At 50.4% G+C, this 15,357-nt stretch overlaps 1 protein-coding gene across 1 annotated transcript in view; it reads right to left on the reverse strand.

The window, feature by feature from the left end:
- Positions 1-15,255, reverse strand: part of TNFRSF11A (TNF receptor superfamily member 11a) — a 65,948-nt gene extending 50,693 nt beyond the window's left edge. The window contains exon 1 of the mRNA XM_049619774.1: positions 15,128-15,255. Coding sequence (XP_049475731.1) covers positions 15,128-15,202 — 75 coding nt within the window. The 5' untranslated portion in view covers positions 15,203-15,255. The remainder of the gene's footprint in view (positions 1-15,127) is intronic.
- Between the last annotated feature and the right edge of the window lie 102 nt (positions 15,256-15,357).

Below are 15,357 nucleotides of genomic sequence, written 5' to 3' on the forward strand. Positions count from 1 at the left end.
TTTTTTTCAACGTTTTTTATTTATTTTTGGGACAGAGAGAGACAGAGCATGAATGGGGGAGGGGCAGAGAGAGAGAGGGAGACACAGAATCGGAAACAGGCTCCAGGCTCTGAGCCATCAGCCCAGAGCCTGACGCGGGGCTCGAACTCACGGACCGCGAGATCGTGACCTGGCTGAAGTCGGATGCTTAACCGACTGCGCCACCCAGGCGCCCCTCACAGATGTATATCTTACAGCTCTTGAAGAAAAAAAGATCTGTTACGGTGCCTGGGTGGCTCAGTCGGCTAAGCATCTGACTTTTGATCTCGGCTCAGGTCACTACGTCTAGGTTCGTGGGTTTGAGCCCCGCAGCAGGTTCTGTGCTAAGAGCGCAGATTATCTCTTTCCTTCTCTCTCTGCAATCAATCAATCAATCAATTCTCTCCCTCCGCCCTCAATAAATGATTTCTCTCTCTCCTTCTCTCTCTGCCCCTCCCCCGCTTGCATATACTCTCTCTTTCTCAAAATAAATAAATAAATAAAGGTCACAGACTACGAGCTTGGGTTCATGTCCGGCAAGAGAGTGGACGCAGAATTGAATACAAAAGACTAATGTCCAGGAGGAGACCAGAACCCCAGACAACGCTTTCGTCTCCGTATTTATCGAGCTCACAAGACATCACCCACGTGGTGAACGTGAAGAAAACAAGATCTTACACACGTGAACGTGGAGAAAACAATCAGACAAGAATCATTAACTTGTGCGTGTAAGAAGCAAAGGGTCTGGGGGCAAGTGGAGTTCGTGATCAAAGTGCGACAGATTGGCGTCAGATGTTAAGTAATTTTCTGCAGGTGATAAAACGAGTTACTAGTGATCCCATTACACTACCTGGCTAGCTCACCTTGGGTGCTATTGCCCCACGGTGGCGGCTTTCCACCCTAAGCTTTTTCGAACCCACTTATGTAAGTAGAACATATTCCTCCACAAATAAACTTTAAAACATTTTTAAAAAAGAAAAAAACACCTGCTGTAAACGAGGCTCAAGTAGTCTCTGATTATTATGAAAAAATGTGTCTAGTTTGTTTCAGAGACTGTGAAGGAAGTCACGATGGTCACAAATACTCTGCTAACTGACCTGCTGCTGAAGGGTCTGGGGCATTCTAAAATGCATTTTATGAATATGCTTCCAGGGACAAAGAGGAGGGAAAACGCCAACTCGAAGGGCATTCATCACAGCTGGTCAACTCCTACCGGCTCACGGAAAATCACAAATATGAAATCAACCCCCTCCCCACGTGCAGACTACCTTCCATAAAGGGGTTGTGATTCATTTACTCACTGTGCAAATAAAAACTAAGGCCGCTCCCTCCTTTGCCTGTCATTCATCAAGCTCATGACCAGCAGACACATTCTGCTCCAGTCTAGGGTTTAATGACAGGCAGCATCTATCTCTTTAAAAGCTCTATCATCACACTTTCAAAGCTGTCTGTACTGAGCCCTCACGTACTTGGGCAAGGGGTTGGCCTGGTGCCAGACTAAAGAAATTAGCCCATCCCTGGCCTCTCAAAGCGTTTAGCACTGGATACAGGCACAGACAGAGAGGAAAGACGACTATAACAGAGACCCACACAGCGGTTCAGGAACTGGTGCATGTGTTGGAAAAAGCCAAGTCCCATTAAGCTCCTGGATATGGCCCTCACTGGCAGGGAAAGAGCGAGAACGTGGGCCCAGCTCTTGGACTGGGAAGCAATCACAGAGGGAGGCGCACAGAGCCGTGCAGGGAGAGGTGAGGGGCAGAGACAGAGAAGGGTGACAAGAAGGCAGGTGCTTGGACAGGTGGAGGGAGAGAGAAGAGGGAGCAGGGAGGTCCTGGGGAGAAAGAGTGCGTCCTTGCTTATAGTCCACACAAGACAATAAATCAACATAAAGTGAAATCTGGTTGTAATGGGTGTGACGGAAGAAATAAAACAGGGTAAGCTATAACGGGCTCAGAAGGGGACCCTCTGGTAAGACGACATTCAGTGGAGACCTGGATAAAGTGAAGGAACAAGCCAAGTTCACAGCAAGTATCAGGAGGAGGAGTATTCCCAGGTGGACGTAAGGAGCAAGGAGCATTTGCAAAAGCCCGAGAGTGTGCAAGGCTTGATCAGGAAGAGCAGGAAGGTCCATGTGACTAATGCAGTGAGGGAGGATAGCACAGGAAGTCACACAACTGATTCCAGAATCATCCGGATCGTGAGTTAGTACATCCCTGCAGCGCCCAGACTGTGTGGTGCTGACTTTAGGTTCACCTGGGACGTTGACTTAACACCATCAAAGGTTAAATAATAAGCACTTCATGCTATTTTCATTACTAGGCAGGCCTTACAACATCTGCCATAGTTTTATTTTACTTATTTTATTAAAAAAACTTTTTTTAATGTTTATATTTGAGAGAAAGCAAGCGAGCCAGGGAGGGGTAGAGAGAGAGAAAGAGAGAGAGGGAGACACAAAATCGGAAGCAGACTCCAGGCTCTGAGTGGTCAGAACCCGACGTGGGGCTCGAACCCATAAACAATGAGATCATGACCCGAGCTTAAGTCGGACACTTAACCCACTGGGCCACCAGGCGCCCCTGTTTAGATATTTTTTATTTTTTTAAGTTTATTTATTTTGAGAGCAAGCAAGCAGGGGAGGGGCAGAGAGAGAGAATCCCAAGGAGGCTCCAGACTCAGAGCTGTCAGTGCAGAGCCCGAAGTGGGGCTCGAACCCACGAACTGTGAGATCATGACCTGAGCAGAAACCAAGAGTCGGATGCTCAACCAACTGAGCCACCCAGGCGCCCCATCATCTGCCATAAGAGTTAAAAGATTTTTTTTTAATTTTAAATTATAAAATAACATCAAATTTACAATCTTAAACATTTGCCATAAGATTTTTTTAGGAATAGATGTTACGCGCAGAAAAAAAATCTGACTTAGGTCAGGTTTGATTAAAAAACACCTTAAAAACATAGACTCGGGCGCCTGGGTGGCACAGTCAGCTAAGCGTCCAACTCTTGATTTCGGTTCAGGTCATGACCTCAAGGGTCCTGAGTTTGAGCCCCGAAGCAGGCTCTGCACTGACAGCGAGGAGTCTGCTTGGGATTCTCTCTCTCTCTCTCTCTCTCTCTCTCTCTGTCTCTCAAAAATAAATAAATAAAAGTAACTTCTCTCTTGACGCCATTTTGACTTAGCAAGCCTTGAACTGACCTGATGGGCGATCTTGGCAGTTGCTTTGTGGGGACCCCGCAGCACCTTCCCCTGACCACCTTGGCTCCAGGTGTGCTCCTTAAGGAAAACCGGGAGGCCGAACTTACTCAGAAGCGCCTATCAAAGGTGCATTGATTTTTGCTCCACCCTCTTTCTTACTTTCCTCACAATACATTCATTATCTCTGCTCCTTGAAAAGAAAACATGTGGCCCTGGGGAAAATGAAGAAATAACCTTACATTTCAAAACCTTAATTGCAAGTGTCTTTGTCTTCCAGACAGATAAAGAGGGAGACAAGTTTGCAGCTGTGGGCTACTTGAAAGGAAAGTGCCAGGACGGTTTGTTTCCTAAACACAGTAATTAGGATGGCTTTGACTCCTTATGGTATCACCCAACAGGCCCCAGTGAATGCTCCTTTATTCTCCCAGTTAAGGTCTTTCCTTCCTTCTTTCCTTTTCTTTTTGTTTCTTTTCCTTTCCTTTTCTCTTTCTTTCCTTTCTTCCCTTCCTCCCTCCCTTCCTTTTGCCCTTCCTGAATCTTTTTTTTTTTTTTAACTTGTATTCATATGAGATGAGAACTACTTTTTCTTCTTTCCTGCACTAAAAGGCAAATCCAAGAGCATTTGCAGGTCTGCTGGAGGCCAAGGCTCCTTCTGGGCCCTGCCTTCACTCTGGAAATGCACCAAGCTTATAAGGTCACTAGCCCCCACAGTGGCCAGAGAAACTGCCCCTGGCCCTCGGAGTGAGGTCCACTGCTTCTCGAATGTGCACAGAATCACCTGGAGGTCTTATGAAAACGCAGCTTCTGATTCAGTAGGTCTGGGGCAGGCCCCAAGAGTCTGCATTTCTAACAGGCCTCCAGGTGATCGCTGGTCTTGGGGTAGCGAGGTCAGAGATTACGTTACAGACCCAGAGCCAGAACACTGTCACTTCCCCGAGCAGTGCACGATCCTTCTGTCTGTATAATGGGTGTTGAGAACCACTTCTCCCATTGCTGGATACAGACGCCATTTATCCTGAACGGGAGTGAAGGAAGAATTGGCCATTATAAAACACCTAGTGTGTGCCAGGTATCATGCGAGAGGCTTTACTTTCCTTAACGTCCTGCATCCTCAAGGTCTATGCAGTAGCCCGCTGGACGGTTAGTGGTGAGCAGGCTGGACCAGCACTAGGCGTGTAGCAAATGCTCAAATTCTTGTTAAATCGATGAATACTTTACCTGAAGGACCATTGTGATCTCATAACTTCCCTTTACAGAAGATACCGTTTTCTACTAGTTCTGGATCAAATTTGAACTCCCAAGCATGGGCTTGGAAGGGTTCCACCAATTTGGCAAAAAGTAGAGATAATGGGGGGGGGGGGGGGGTTGCAAATGAGATTAGAAATCTCTTCTCCAGGGCGCCTGGGTGGCTCAGTCCATTAAGTGTCGGACTTCAGCTTAGGTTATGATCTCATGGTTTACGAGTTTGAGTCCCACATCGGCTGAGCGGGAGTCCTGCCTTGCGTAAAACAAGAGCCCTACTTTGGGTGAGCCCAGCTTCTCTCTCTCTCTGCCCCGTACTCACTCGTGCCCCACCTCCCACTGACTCTCTCTCTCTCTCTCTCTCTCACACACACACACACACACACCCAACAAAAACCCAAAAACTCAGGCTCAAACTCTTTTTTTTTTTTTTAAATTTGTTTTAAATGTTTATTTATTTTTGAGAGAGGGAGCAGGGGAGGGGCAGAGAAAAAGGGACGCACAGAATCCAAAGCAGGCTCCGGGGTCTGAGCTGTCAGCACAGAGCCCAATGTGGGGCTTGAACCCACCAACAATGAGGTCATGACCTGAGCCGAAGTCGGGCGTTTAACGAGCTGAACCACCCAGGTGCCCCTCAAATTCTCTTTTCTAATAGGGACAGAACACAGATCTGCCCAACCCGCACACATACAGCTGCTCCTGCCTCCTGCCCGTCACCAACGCCCGGGAACAGAGTGCCTCTCACCCCGGAAGAGCCCTCCGTGAGGTCACTGGAGATTTGCTCCCCAGGCAGAGCAGCTGGACCTCATCACCTCTGCATTCCCAGGCCCGCGAGGACTGCTCTGCACAGTTCAGGCGACAACCGATCAGTTGTACATTCTGATGGTTTGCTCATTTGTAGTCTTACCCATAAGTATGACCTTAACGGCCTGATCACAGGGACCCCAAGTGGGCCATAGAAAACCTGAGCTCATCGGAAGGGGGCAATTTTTTATGATTTCATTAAAGACGTTTCTAAACCTTGTGACTATTAGAAATGAATGGGTTAACGTTTAAGACCGATTCCGGTTGTGTTCCCACTGAATTTAATTGCTCCTGTGTCTTACGCTCCATTGTCACAGGCTTGGGGTCTGTTTCTAGGTTTCTTGCTATTGTGCATTAGTAATATGTGTTATTACCCACCCAAACCCCACTGGAGGCTCCCTCTCTCACTCCAGGGGAAATCTCAAGCCCTGACAATGACCAGAGGCTATGTGCGTTCTGACCCTCTTTCTTTTTGGAACTTTTCTCCCACTACTTAGTGCAGTGAGTTGTAAGGCATTGAAAAACAATTGTTGGGAATAGGAAGGATTTAGACTTGTGCCATGGTAGACACATCCAAATTTGGGGCAAGAGAGGAGTCCCCAAATTCACTGTAATCATAGTAATACTAAGACATACAGAGCCTTTAAGAATATAACAGAACTGGGGCGCCCGGGTGGTTCAGTCGGTTAAGTGGCCGACTTCAGCTCAGGTCATGATCTCACGGTCTGTGAGTTCGAGCCCCGCATTGGGCTCCGTGCTAACAGCTCGGAGCCTGGGGCCTGCTTCCGATTCTGTGTCTCCCCCCCTCTCTCTCTCTCCCTCCCTCCCTCACACTGTCTCTCTCAAAAATAAATAGACATTAAAATTTTTTGAAAAAATATAACAGAACTACATTTAACCTACCTTTAGCCCATCTTGTCTCCACCCCCACCCCAACCAGGATAGAGCCGAGCAGGTGGCAGGGAGGTGGGGGGTGGGGGACACACACAGGACCGTGGGGTGTCCTAGCAGGTGCAGGAGCAGGGCTATCGCACAGCTTATTTCTGCTGGGGGAGCACAGAGGAGGCAGAGATGCCTTTGCCTCAGGAAATGACAGAGGTGATTCAATACATCACATTTCTTCTCCTCCTGAGTCAGGGATCACTGGCCCACAGACCCTGTGCTATGTGATCCGGGTGCCTGTTTAAACTTTACTGGCCTTAAAGTCACAGCATTTTTCTTTTTGCATAATAACAGTAAGAGAAAGCCCACATGAGCATACACCCTTGATCACAACTGCAGACTGGTTACAGGACTCTGATACACTAAAAAGCTTGCTTCTGTCCCCACCCCCCGCCCCCACTCCTAAACCGCCTTGCTCTGGTCCCCACCCTGCCATGCAGACTGTACGAGCACCTCCCCCCGGAGGGGGTAAGGCCATGCCCTTGGAGAGGACTCTTAGGAGGAGCTCCAGCACCAACACTAATGAACTGTGCCACTTGGGCCTCATTTTCCCCACCGTCCTGGCCAAAGTGGACTGAGGATTAGAGATAATCTAAGGGCGCCTGGGTGGCTCAGTCGGTGAAGCGTCCACTCTTGATTTCGGCTCAGGTCATGATCTCACGGTTCGGAGGCTCGATCCCCGCGTCGGGCTCTTGGCTGAGCGTGGAGTCTATTTGGGATTCTATCCTCTCTTTCTCTCTCTGTCCCTCCCCTGCTCTCTCTCACTCTCTCAAAAATAAATAAATAAACATAAAAAAAAAAAAAGCAAGAGAGATAATCTATGTAAAGCACCCAGCACCTGCCTCACAAGAGGCATCCCATCCCCAGCTCACAAGAGGGATTCAACAAATGGCAGGTGTTTTTAACGTACTCAGTCACAAACTATGAATTTAGAGCCGAGCTCCAAACCTTTTTACTGGATCCCCTGGTCTGTTAACAGCGGTTCTCAACCTTACGCTGCCATCGGAATGCCCTGGGGAAGTTGTTAAACTGGATCGCTGGGCCCTGCCTCCAGAATTTCCGACTCCGTAGACACCGGGTAGGGCCTGAGGATGTGCATTTCTAATGAAGTTCCCAGGTAGTGCGGATGCTGGGTCCAGGGGCCACGCTCTCCACAGGGCAGAGTCCCAGCTCCTGACGTTTGTTCACACAGCCCCTCGTGACTAACTAAAGCACACACCCCCTCTCCCCCTCAAGGTGGTCTTATCCTTTCCTGGTGTCTCCGGCCAGCCCTGGACTCCAGACGTCAGGACTGGATTCAGTTTTTCCAGGTATGCTCTGCGTGTCCCCACCGCTGCCCCTTCCCCTGCTGTCTGCCCTCGGAGTCATCTCTGCCTTTCCAGGACCAGGTCGTGCAGCACCTGCTCGGCTCTCCACTCGGCTCCCTCCGCCCCGCCCTGTGCCCCTGGACATCTCGCCCTTCCTCTTTGGTAGACCTTTAGACCCTCGTGGCTCCAAGGGGTGCCAGACTGTCTTATCTTCCTTACTAGACGGGAGCCTTCCTGGTCACAGGCAGCGTGGCAGAAGTCTGACGGGGTCTTCTGGCCTCTTGTTCGTTTGTGGTTTTTGCCAGTAAGTACAAAATCAGGATCCACTGAATTGAAAGGAAAAAAGGCTGACAGAGAGGTTAAAGGAACCAGCATGAATAACTCTGGGCAGAGGGAAGTTGCGGGTAACAATCTTCAACAATGGAAACATTAAAATAAAGAACACTGACCAACTGATCTTTACCCCTATGAAAGAACAAATTTGAGGAAACGGGGTCAAATTGTGACATATTAGATTTAGGTCTGCTACAGGGAAGTTCCTGATATTGGGAATTATTAACTGGGGTAGCAGAGGCAGACGCGAATCTCTACTATGCTTTCCAATGGAAGAGGTTCTCCACGACCATAAAAAATTTCATACGGATCCTGCCTTTGTATCTTGGGTACAAAGTTGACAGGAGGGAAGGGCTCTTTACAGATTTCTTTTAACTGGATATGGGTCTGGCAGCTGTCTGTGCTACTTAAGGGTACACTTTTGCTTTTGTAAGGATACACGTGACAAAGAGTAACTTTTTTGTTTGTTTGTTTAAATCAGTACCTTAGGGAAGCGGTGTGTTTTTCCATTTGGGGATGTCATGAGAACCCACACGTGCAAACACTGTGGTGCTTCCCGGGATTTATGCAACACCGCGGTCCTCTCTCCCCACTTGCCAGGTTTAACCATCGCATTCACGACAAGTTAGAGGGTTTTTCTTCCTCATTTTTAATGGAAAGTCTTCAAATTTCTGGTAGCTGGAGGAAGTGGCTCTTGCAGTCTCCACAGCGCACAGGAAATGTAATAAGTTATTATTACTCTGATAAACTGGAAGGCTAGTTTTTGCCGTCGGTTCTTCCTTCCACTTGGAAACCTGGCAGCTTTTGGACTCTGCTTGTGCCAGACGGGCCTCTGCGTCACCTGCTCTGCTAGATTTTGGGGGGTGGGCAGGAGGGAGCTGAGCAGAGAGAAAGGGAAACATTCCTCTTAGGCACTAGCAAGCCACCAGGAAACTGTGTTTTGTGCAAGTGAGAAGTGTTTGCTAAGCCATAGGTCCAAGGTAAACACTGCTTCTGTCTGGGGGCAGGTGACATATTTGAGGCCAGTGCGGGAAGACCGCGGGTCAGGTCGCACCTGCTTTAATGATGGACCCTCTGGGATCCCTGGCTGCTTATCTCTGTTTAGTCCTGAGTTTTAGATTTGCCTACATCCTGAACTTCTGGTTCAAAGACACCTTTAGGACAGGATATGGTTCTAAATTCCGGAGCACACAGATTTCCTGTGGATCCTGGTGCCTTGGGCACTCTTGGCTTGTTTACCTGTATGGGGTGTGAAGAACTTTGGCTCCTCCTCACGATAAAATAATCCAGAGCAGCTGGGATTCAATAGCCTAAAATTCACCCTCTTTTATTGCTTGTTTAGGGGGGAAAAAATCCTTTAGTTGAACCTGAGACAGAGGTTTCCTTCATAAGCCGTGAGAAACACCATCCAAATGGTCAGCTATTCTATTCTGACATCTATCACCTTGGGTTTTGTTTGGTTTTGGTTTTGGTTTTTTTAAGTAATAGGTCCGACCACATCCTTTGCCCCTGTATTGTGGGCACCTAGCACAACTCTGCTGGCTCCGAAATCACTCCTGCACTTGGCTTCTCCTTTTTCTCACCACTACACCGACCTGATTCAAGCCTTTGCTAGCTCTTCCTGAAACCAGGGCAGTGGCCTCCTTACTGCCCCCCCCCCCCACCCAACACACACCCTTCCCCATAAGGTACACATCTGATCATGACCCTCCCAGCCCACAATACAGCAAGATAGCATCTGAAGTATTTTGCAGGCCTCAAGGCCCCTGAGTGTTGGTGCTGCCCCCTCTCCCCACGTGCCCTTGGAAATCCAGGAATGCCATCCTTTTACGAGTTCCCTGAAAACACTGCAGTCATGCCTCCTGGCCCCAGCCACCCGTGGGTCCCCAGCCCAGACGCTGCCCTCTTGTCCCTCCTTCTGGGCTTTGGACAAACTGGGAGGAAAGGAAGGAGAGACTCTTTCAAGCAGGTTAAAGCACTCCTCGTCCTGGGCGCCCACCACACGTGGAAAATGCTCCCAGGAAACCGGTCTCCTCCTGTACGGTATCCTAAACGTCAGTGCGCCTCCCGAAGACAGGGGCTGGGGGGGGGGGTCTCTGTCCCCTCAGCCTACTGTGGGGTGTCCCACACGCGGTAAGCACGGGCCCACTTTGTCGAAATAAATGAGTATAGGTTGTTTTCTTGCTCACTAGTGAGTTCCCTGTCCTGAATGTGGGAGCCCACAGACATCAAAGGCTGGAAGAGGAGGGGCCCACAAAACAAATACAGGCATCAAGTCATCAGCACACATCCACAAAGAATGTGCTTCAAACTGCGGATGGGGGTGCCAGCCCTTGACTTCGGAGACGGAGGGGAAGCCTGCCAGGGGCGCTTGGGCACGTCGGTCTCTCTGGCAGGAAACAGGCTGACAGCGTCTCTCAGAATGAGGACAGAGACATGGGGCTGTGTGTAATCTCACTCACCGCCCACTCGGGGCTCAACCTCAAAAGCTCACTAACTTCAGACGGACCAGGTCTTCTGCTTTGCTGAAGCCGAGCGTCTCAGTCTGGGTTTCTTTGGGCTCAGGGTTTTGGGGCAGAAAGGATGAAATGAGTGTCTAGCAGGGGATCCTATAGGAAGCCCACTCCCTGCAAGCAGAGGGAAACACAAAGAGAAAGTGGAAGACTTCCGACCAACCAGGAGGAGTGCTGGGAAGGAAAATCACCTGCCGGGCAGAATGCTACCCAGGCCAGCTCGGGGTGCTCGCAGGTGAGGCCAGGCTGCTGTGTGCTCAGGCGGGGGTGCTCCCCTTGTGGGTGGGGTTCAGGATGCTGCAGGGACACAGGGCGGCCACCTGGCCGGGACGGTAGGTGCCCTTGTGGGCGAATCACCTGTAAAGCTGATGACCGGGGTGCAGACCCATCTCAGCGAAACAAAAACAAAAAACACACCAAGCCAAAAACAAACCAAAACAAGAACGGCCTAGACAAAATTCCTAGTCCGTTGCACACGTCGTGTGGGGAAAAAACACTGATATTTTTTTCCCATGTACTTCAAAAATAGGAAAATACAGTGAGGGAAATTTTAACACTGACATGACAGATAAAGTTCACACGGCGTCTTCTTACACACAACCCTCTCCGCAAAGGAGGCCTGGGTTTGGAAGTCCCCTTTCCATGGCCTCATAAAACACTGATTTATTGACCTTCAAAGATACACCTTTATTGTTTCAGTTTTCCTGGTGTAAGAATTGCTGGTAGATAACTGAAAAAGCAAGCTCATATTTCCTTATCAACCCAGAGAATGTGTTTATATTACAAATGTGTCACTTTGGGGGAAACAGCGGGAAGGAAACAGCAGGGGAGACATCTGAAACCCTTGCTATCAACAAAATGAACTAAACACCACGTATCCACAAGTGTGTGCTTCTCCAAACAAAGTATTGCAATAGAGCTGAGGCCTGCCTCCAGGATGGGAGGGGGCCAGGAAGACAGCCGGGCAGGTGTATATCCTACAACACAGAGCTCCACTCGAGGGGATTTCCTCTGTGGGGTCTCCCCACAGGCTTTCCCAGGGCCCTGTGGCTTATCTGCTTCTGATCAGTCTACCTTACCACCTCACCAGGAGCCATACAAGAGTTATCTCAAAAACTATAATAAATGTTTAACGTCCTGTCTGTTGTTGGCTTTCCTGAATTAAGTGCTTTGTACCATCTGTAAAGTCATTAAAAAAAAAAAAAGGTGGTACGTTTTGTTTGTTTGTTTGTTTTTCCCTAAGATTCCTTTAGGCCTGAATCAGCCATGCCATTCTCTCGACTAGAAAGTTCTCCTTCCCCAGCTGCCTCTTGGAATCTGACCCTTCGTTTCCTACCCATGCTGCAAGGACCATGGCAGAAACCCCTTCCTCCAAAGCCCACCCTGATTGCTCGAGTTCTACCTGTTCAGTTCTTCCCTCCGCCCCCCTCTGCACTTCTGTCATTACGTGCTGCTTTATTATTATTACACGTTCACCCGTCTAGTCCGCTGACTAGACTGTGGCCTGTGACACAGTTGTCTTCGTCCCGCTTCCCACTAGCACAGTGTTGTAGACCGTAAATGTTTGTTGGCCGGAATATGAGTGAACCTGCCCTTAGAGAACTGGAGACATGGTTGTGTCTAATCAATTACCTGAAAACAGAGTTTCTCTTTAAAATTTTTTTAAATGTTTATTTTTGAGAGAGAGAGAGAGAGAGAGAGAGAGAGAGAGAGAAAGAGACCAAGCACAAGTGGGGGAGGGGCAGAGACAGAGGGAGACACAGAATCCGAAGCAGGCTCCAGGCTCTGAGCTGTCAGCACAGAGCCCCATGCAGGGCTTGAACCCACGAACAGCGAGATCAGGACCTGAGCGGAAGTTGGACACTTAAACCGACTGAGCCACCCAGGCACCCAAAACAGGGAGTTTCTGTATTTCCTTACTTGGAATAAACAGTGGAACTATCAACATAAAAACAAAAGGATTTTATCTGTGGGCAAATACTCTTCTTATGTCTGAAAACAAATTCCCTCATAAATATAGGCAGACAGAGAGATAATCACAGAAATGTTTTAAAGGGCAAAACTGTCAGCCTTCCAGGTACCTTTAAAGCTGTTTAGCAGGGGCCCCTGGGTGGCTCAGTTGGTTAAGCGCCCGACTTCAGCTCAGGTCATGATCTCACGGTCTGTGAGTTCGAGCCCCGTGTCAGGCTCTGTGCTGACAGCTCAGAGCCTGGAGCCTGTTTCAGATTCTGTGTCTCCCTCTCTCTCTGCCCCTCTCCTGTTCATGCTCTGTCTCTCTCTGTCTCAAAAATAAATAAACGTTAAAAAAAATTTTTTTAAATAAATAAATCTGTTTAGCATAATGTAAATGAAAATAAATACTTGTACAAAAAGCACTCCCTAGAAGCTGGTTTTGCCAGCGATTTCACAAAGCCAATACCCCTTGCCTCTCACTAAGGAGTTCTTCAAGCCTCGCCCAGGATGTGATAACCAACCTCAACGGATCGCCAGTACAATTCCTGGCTTTGAACGAATAGAATAGGTTGGCCAAAGAAGCAGTCATTACACAAAATACCACACACGACAAGTGAACATACCACATTCTCGCCTGGGGAGGACACAGCAGCACGGCAGCTACCTTCGGCTGTCAGAGTTCATGGATCTCCACTGGCGACACTGGCACAGACCTCTCTCATTTGATTACGACTGTCTCAGTGTCATTTGTTTCCTGTTTAGACGTGATTAAAAACTGCACAGGATTCAAGTGGCCAAAAGGGAAAGGGAGGGGAAATAGCACCTGTCGAAAGCTATCTCTGAAAAATAATTTTGTTTTGATAGCATTTGCTGTTCATATTGGAACCTACTGCGTTTTACGAATATACGTACGTATACAGATTTTGCAATAGTAGTGTGAGATGCTTTTTTAATTTTTGAATGTTTATTTAGTTTTAGGGGAGAGAGAGAGAGACAGAGACAGAGACAGAGTGTGAGCAGGGGAGGGGCAGAGAGAGAGACACACAGAATCAGAAACAGGCTCCAGGCTCTGAGCTGTCAGCACAGAGCCGGACTCGGGGCTCGAACTCAGGAACCGGGAGATCATGATCGAGGCCAATATCAGATGCTTAACCAACTGAGCCACCCAGGCGCCCCGTGAGATGCTTTTTTGAAACTGCACAGGTTTTTCTCAGGCGGCTAACTGTTCACTGGAGCCCTGGTCCTTTAGTTCAAGTAAGGTAGCACCCTGTCCAACCTGTTGAGCACTTCATTAAGCAACGCCTGACTGCTTAAAATGAAAAAATTCCATTAGGTTTTTCCGCCTTCTTTTCCCTCAACTATTCTGAGACCCATACCCGTCGGAACGACACGGAAGGAACCTTCACGAGCGTCGTCTGCTCCAGCCTACGGCACACTCCTGTTATTTTTGTCAAGGCTTTCCCCCTAGGCTGGCTCCCCCGCCCCACCTTCTCTGGCCCCGAAACACGGCTCTACCAGCGGCCTGGCCTGTCTTCGCAGGGTTCGGGGCCATTCTGCAGACCCAGGTTAACAGAACAGCCTCGGCCAACTGTAACAGAGAAGGGAAATCTGAAACTGCCCAAACCAAGAAAACCACTGCCATTTACCCTCCCCTCCGAGGCATTTCCAAGTACACAAGGTTTTTACAGAATTTGTGGTGCTGGGTTTGCCGCACCAGATAGCTCTCCACCAGGAGGCCAGAAAATCAGTAACCAGCTTTATCCGCAACCGTCCTGGGTGGGGTGGGGAAGAAATCTCTGACCAAACCAGGCGGTGAGGACCCGGCACGGCGCACTCTTCACGCTGAAGCCGGGAGGCCCTCCCAAGGCAAGGGCCCAAGGCCCCCGTGGGGAGCCCCAGGTGCATCCCGGGCTGGGGAGCCCCAGGAGGGCCGGCACCAGAGAGGATGACCACCGCCATCCCAACTCCTGCGCAACTGGCCTCAGCCTGGGGCTCCCCGGCAGGCTTGCGGCACCCCGTGTGCCTCGGTTCCTCCAAATGCAAACAATATTCTGTCCTAACGTCATCAAAGTGCTTCGGAGGACAAGTGATTCTCCGGTCATTCGGAGCCAGAACCCGACCTGGTGGCCCTTAAGCTGTCAGCGGGGAGAGTCGGAGGGGAGCACGAGACGTAAAAAGCAAGGGAGCATAAAAAGGAAATCTTATGTGGCTTTTCTGCAGAAACTGCCAAATTCGCTTTCACTGCGCGCTCTAGACGTCCCCGTGAGGCGACGAGCACCGGTCTTCGGATGACCAAGGAAACCGAGGTGGGGAGAGAGGGTGCGAAGCCAGGCAGAGGGGATGGCCTAGCGTCCCGAGGGACTCAAAGTGGCCTGGGAGGCGAACTCGCATTCAGGAGCGGGTACCCGGCGTGGGCATGCGTGCGGCTCTGAGTTCTCCCCTCGCCCACTCCGTTCGCAAGGGGACAGGGGCCGCGTCTGCACAGAAGCTACCCTGCGCGCCAACTTGGCGCTCCGGAAACGTCTGGACAATCACTGACCTCAAAGGCTGCCCCTACGTGGACTTCTGGGAGCCCGCGCGCGGGTGGTGGGGTCCCGCAAGTCCGCGTTCTGCGCCCCAAGATCTCTGCACTCGCCCTTCCCCTCCCTCCGCCGTCCCACCCGCGGAAGCGCCTCGCCTTTCCGCCGTCTCCCGCTTCTCTCTGTCCCGGTCCCAGGACGTCTCGCAGCCCGCGCGTCCGGGTCCCTCCCCGGGCTCCCGAGAGGGCGTCGCGCGCGGGAACGGGGTGCGCGGGGAGCGGGAGCGGCCGGGCGGCTCGCTTACCTGCAGACGGCCGAGCAGCGCGCAGATCGTGAGCAGCGCGGGCAGCGGGCGGCGCCGCCGGGCGCGCGGGGCCATGGCGCGGTGGGCGGGCGGGCGCCGCGCTCTGCGGCCTCTGCGGCCCGGGCTGCGCGGCTGTCTGGGACCTCGGGCCGGCCCGCCCCGCACACGCGCCACGCCCCGCCCAGCCACCGCATTCGCAGTCCTCACCTCCCTGTGCCTCCGGTGTGCCC

The sequence above is a fragment of the Panthera uncia genome (genome assembly GCF_023721935.1).
Source record: "Panthera uncia isolate 11264 chromosome D3 unlocalized genomic scaffold, Puncia_PCG_1.0 HiC_scaffold_8, whole genome shotgun sequence".
Classification (NCBI taxonomy): Eukaryota; Metazoa; Chordata; class Mammalia; order Carnivora; family Felidae; genus Panthera; species Panthera uncia.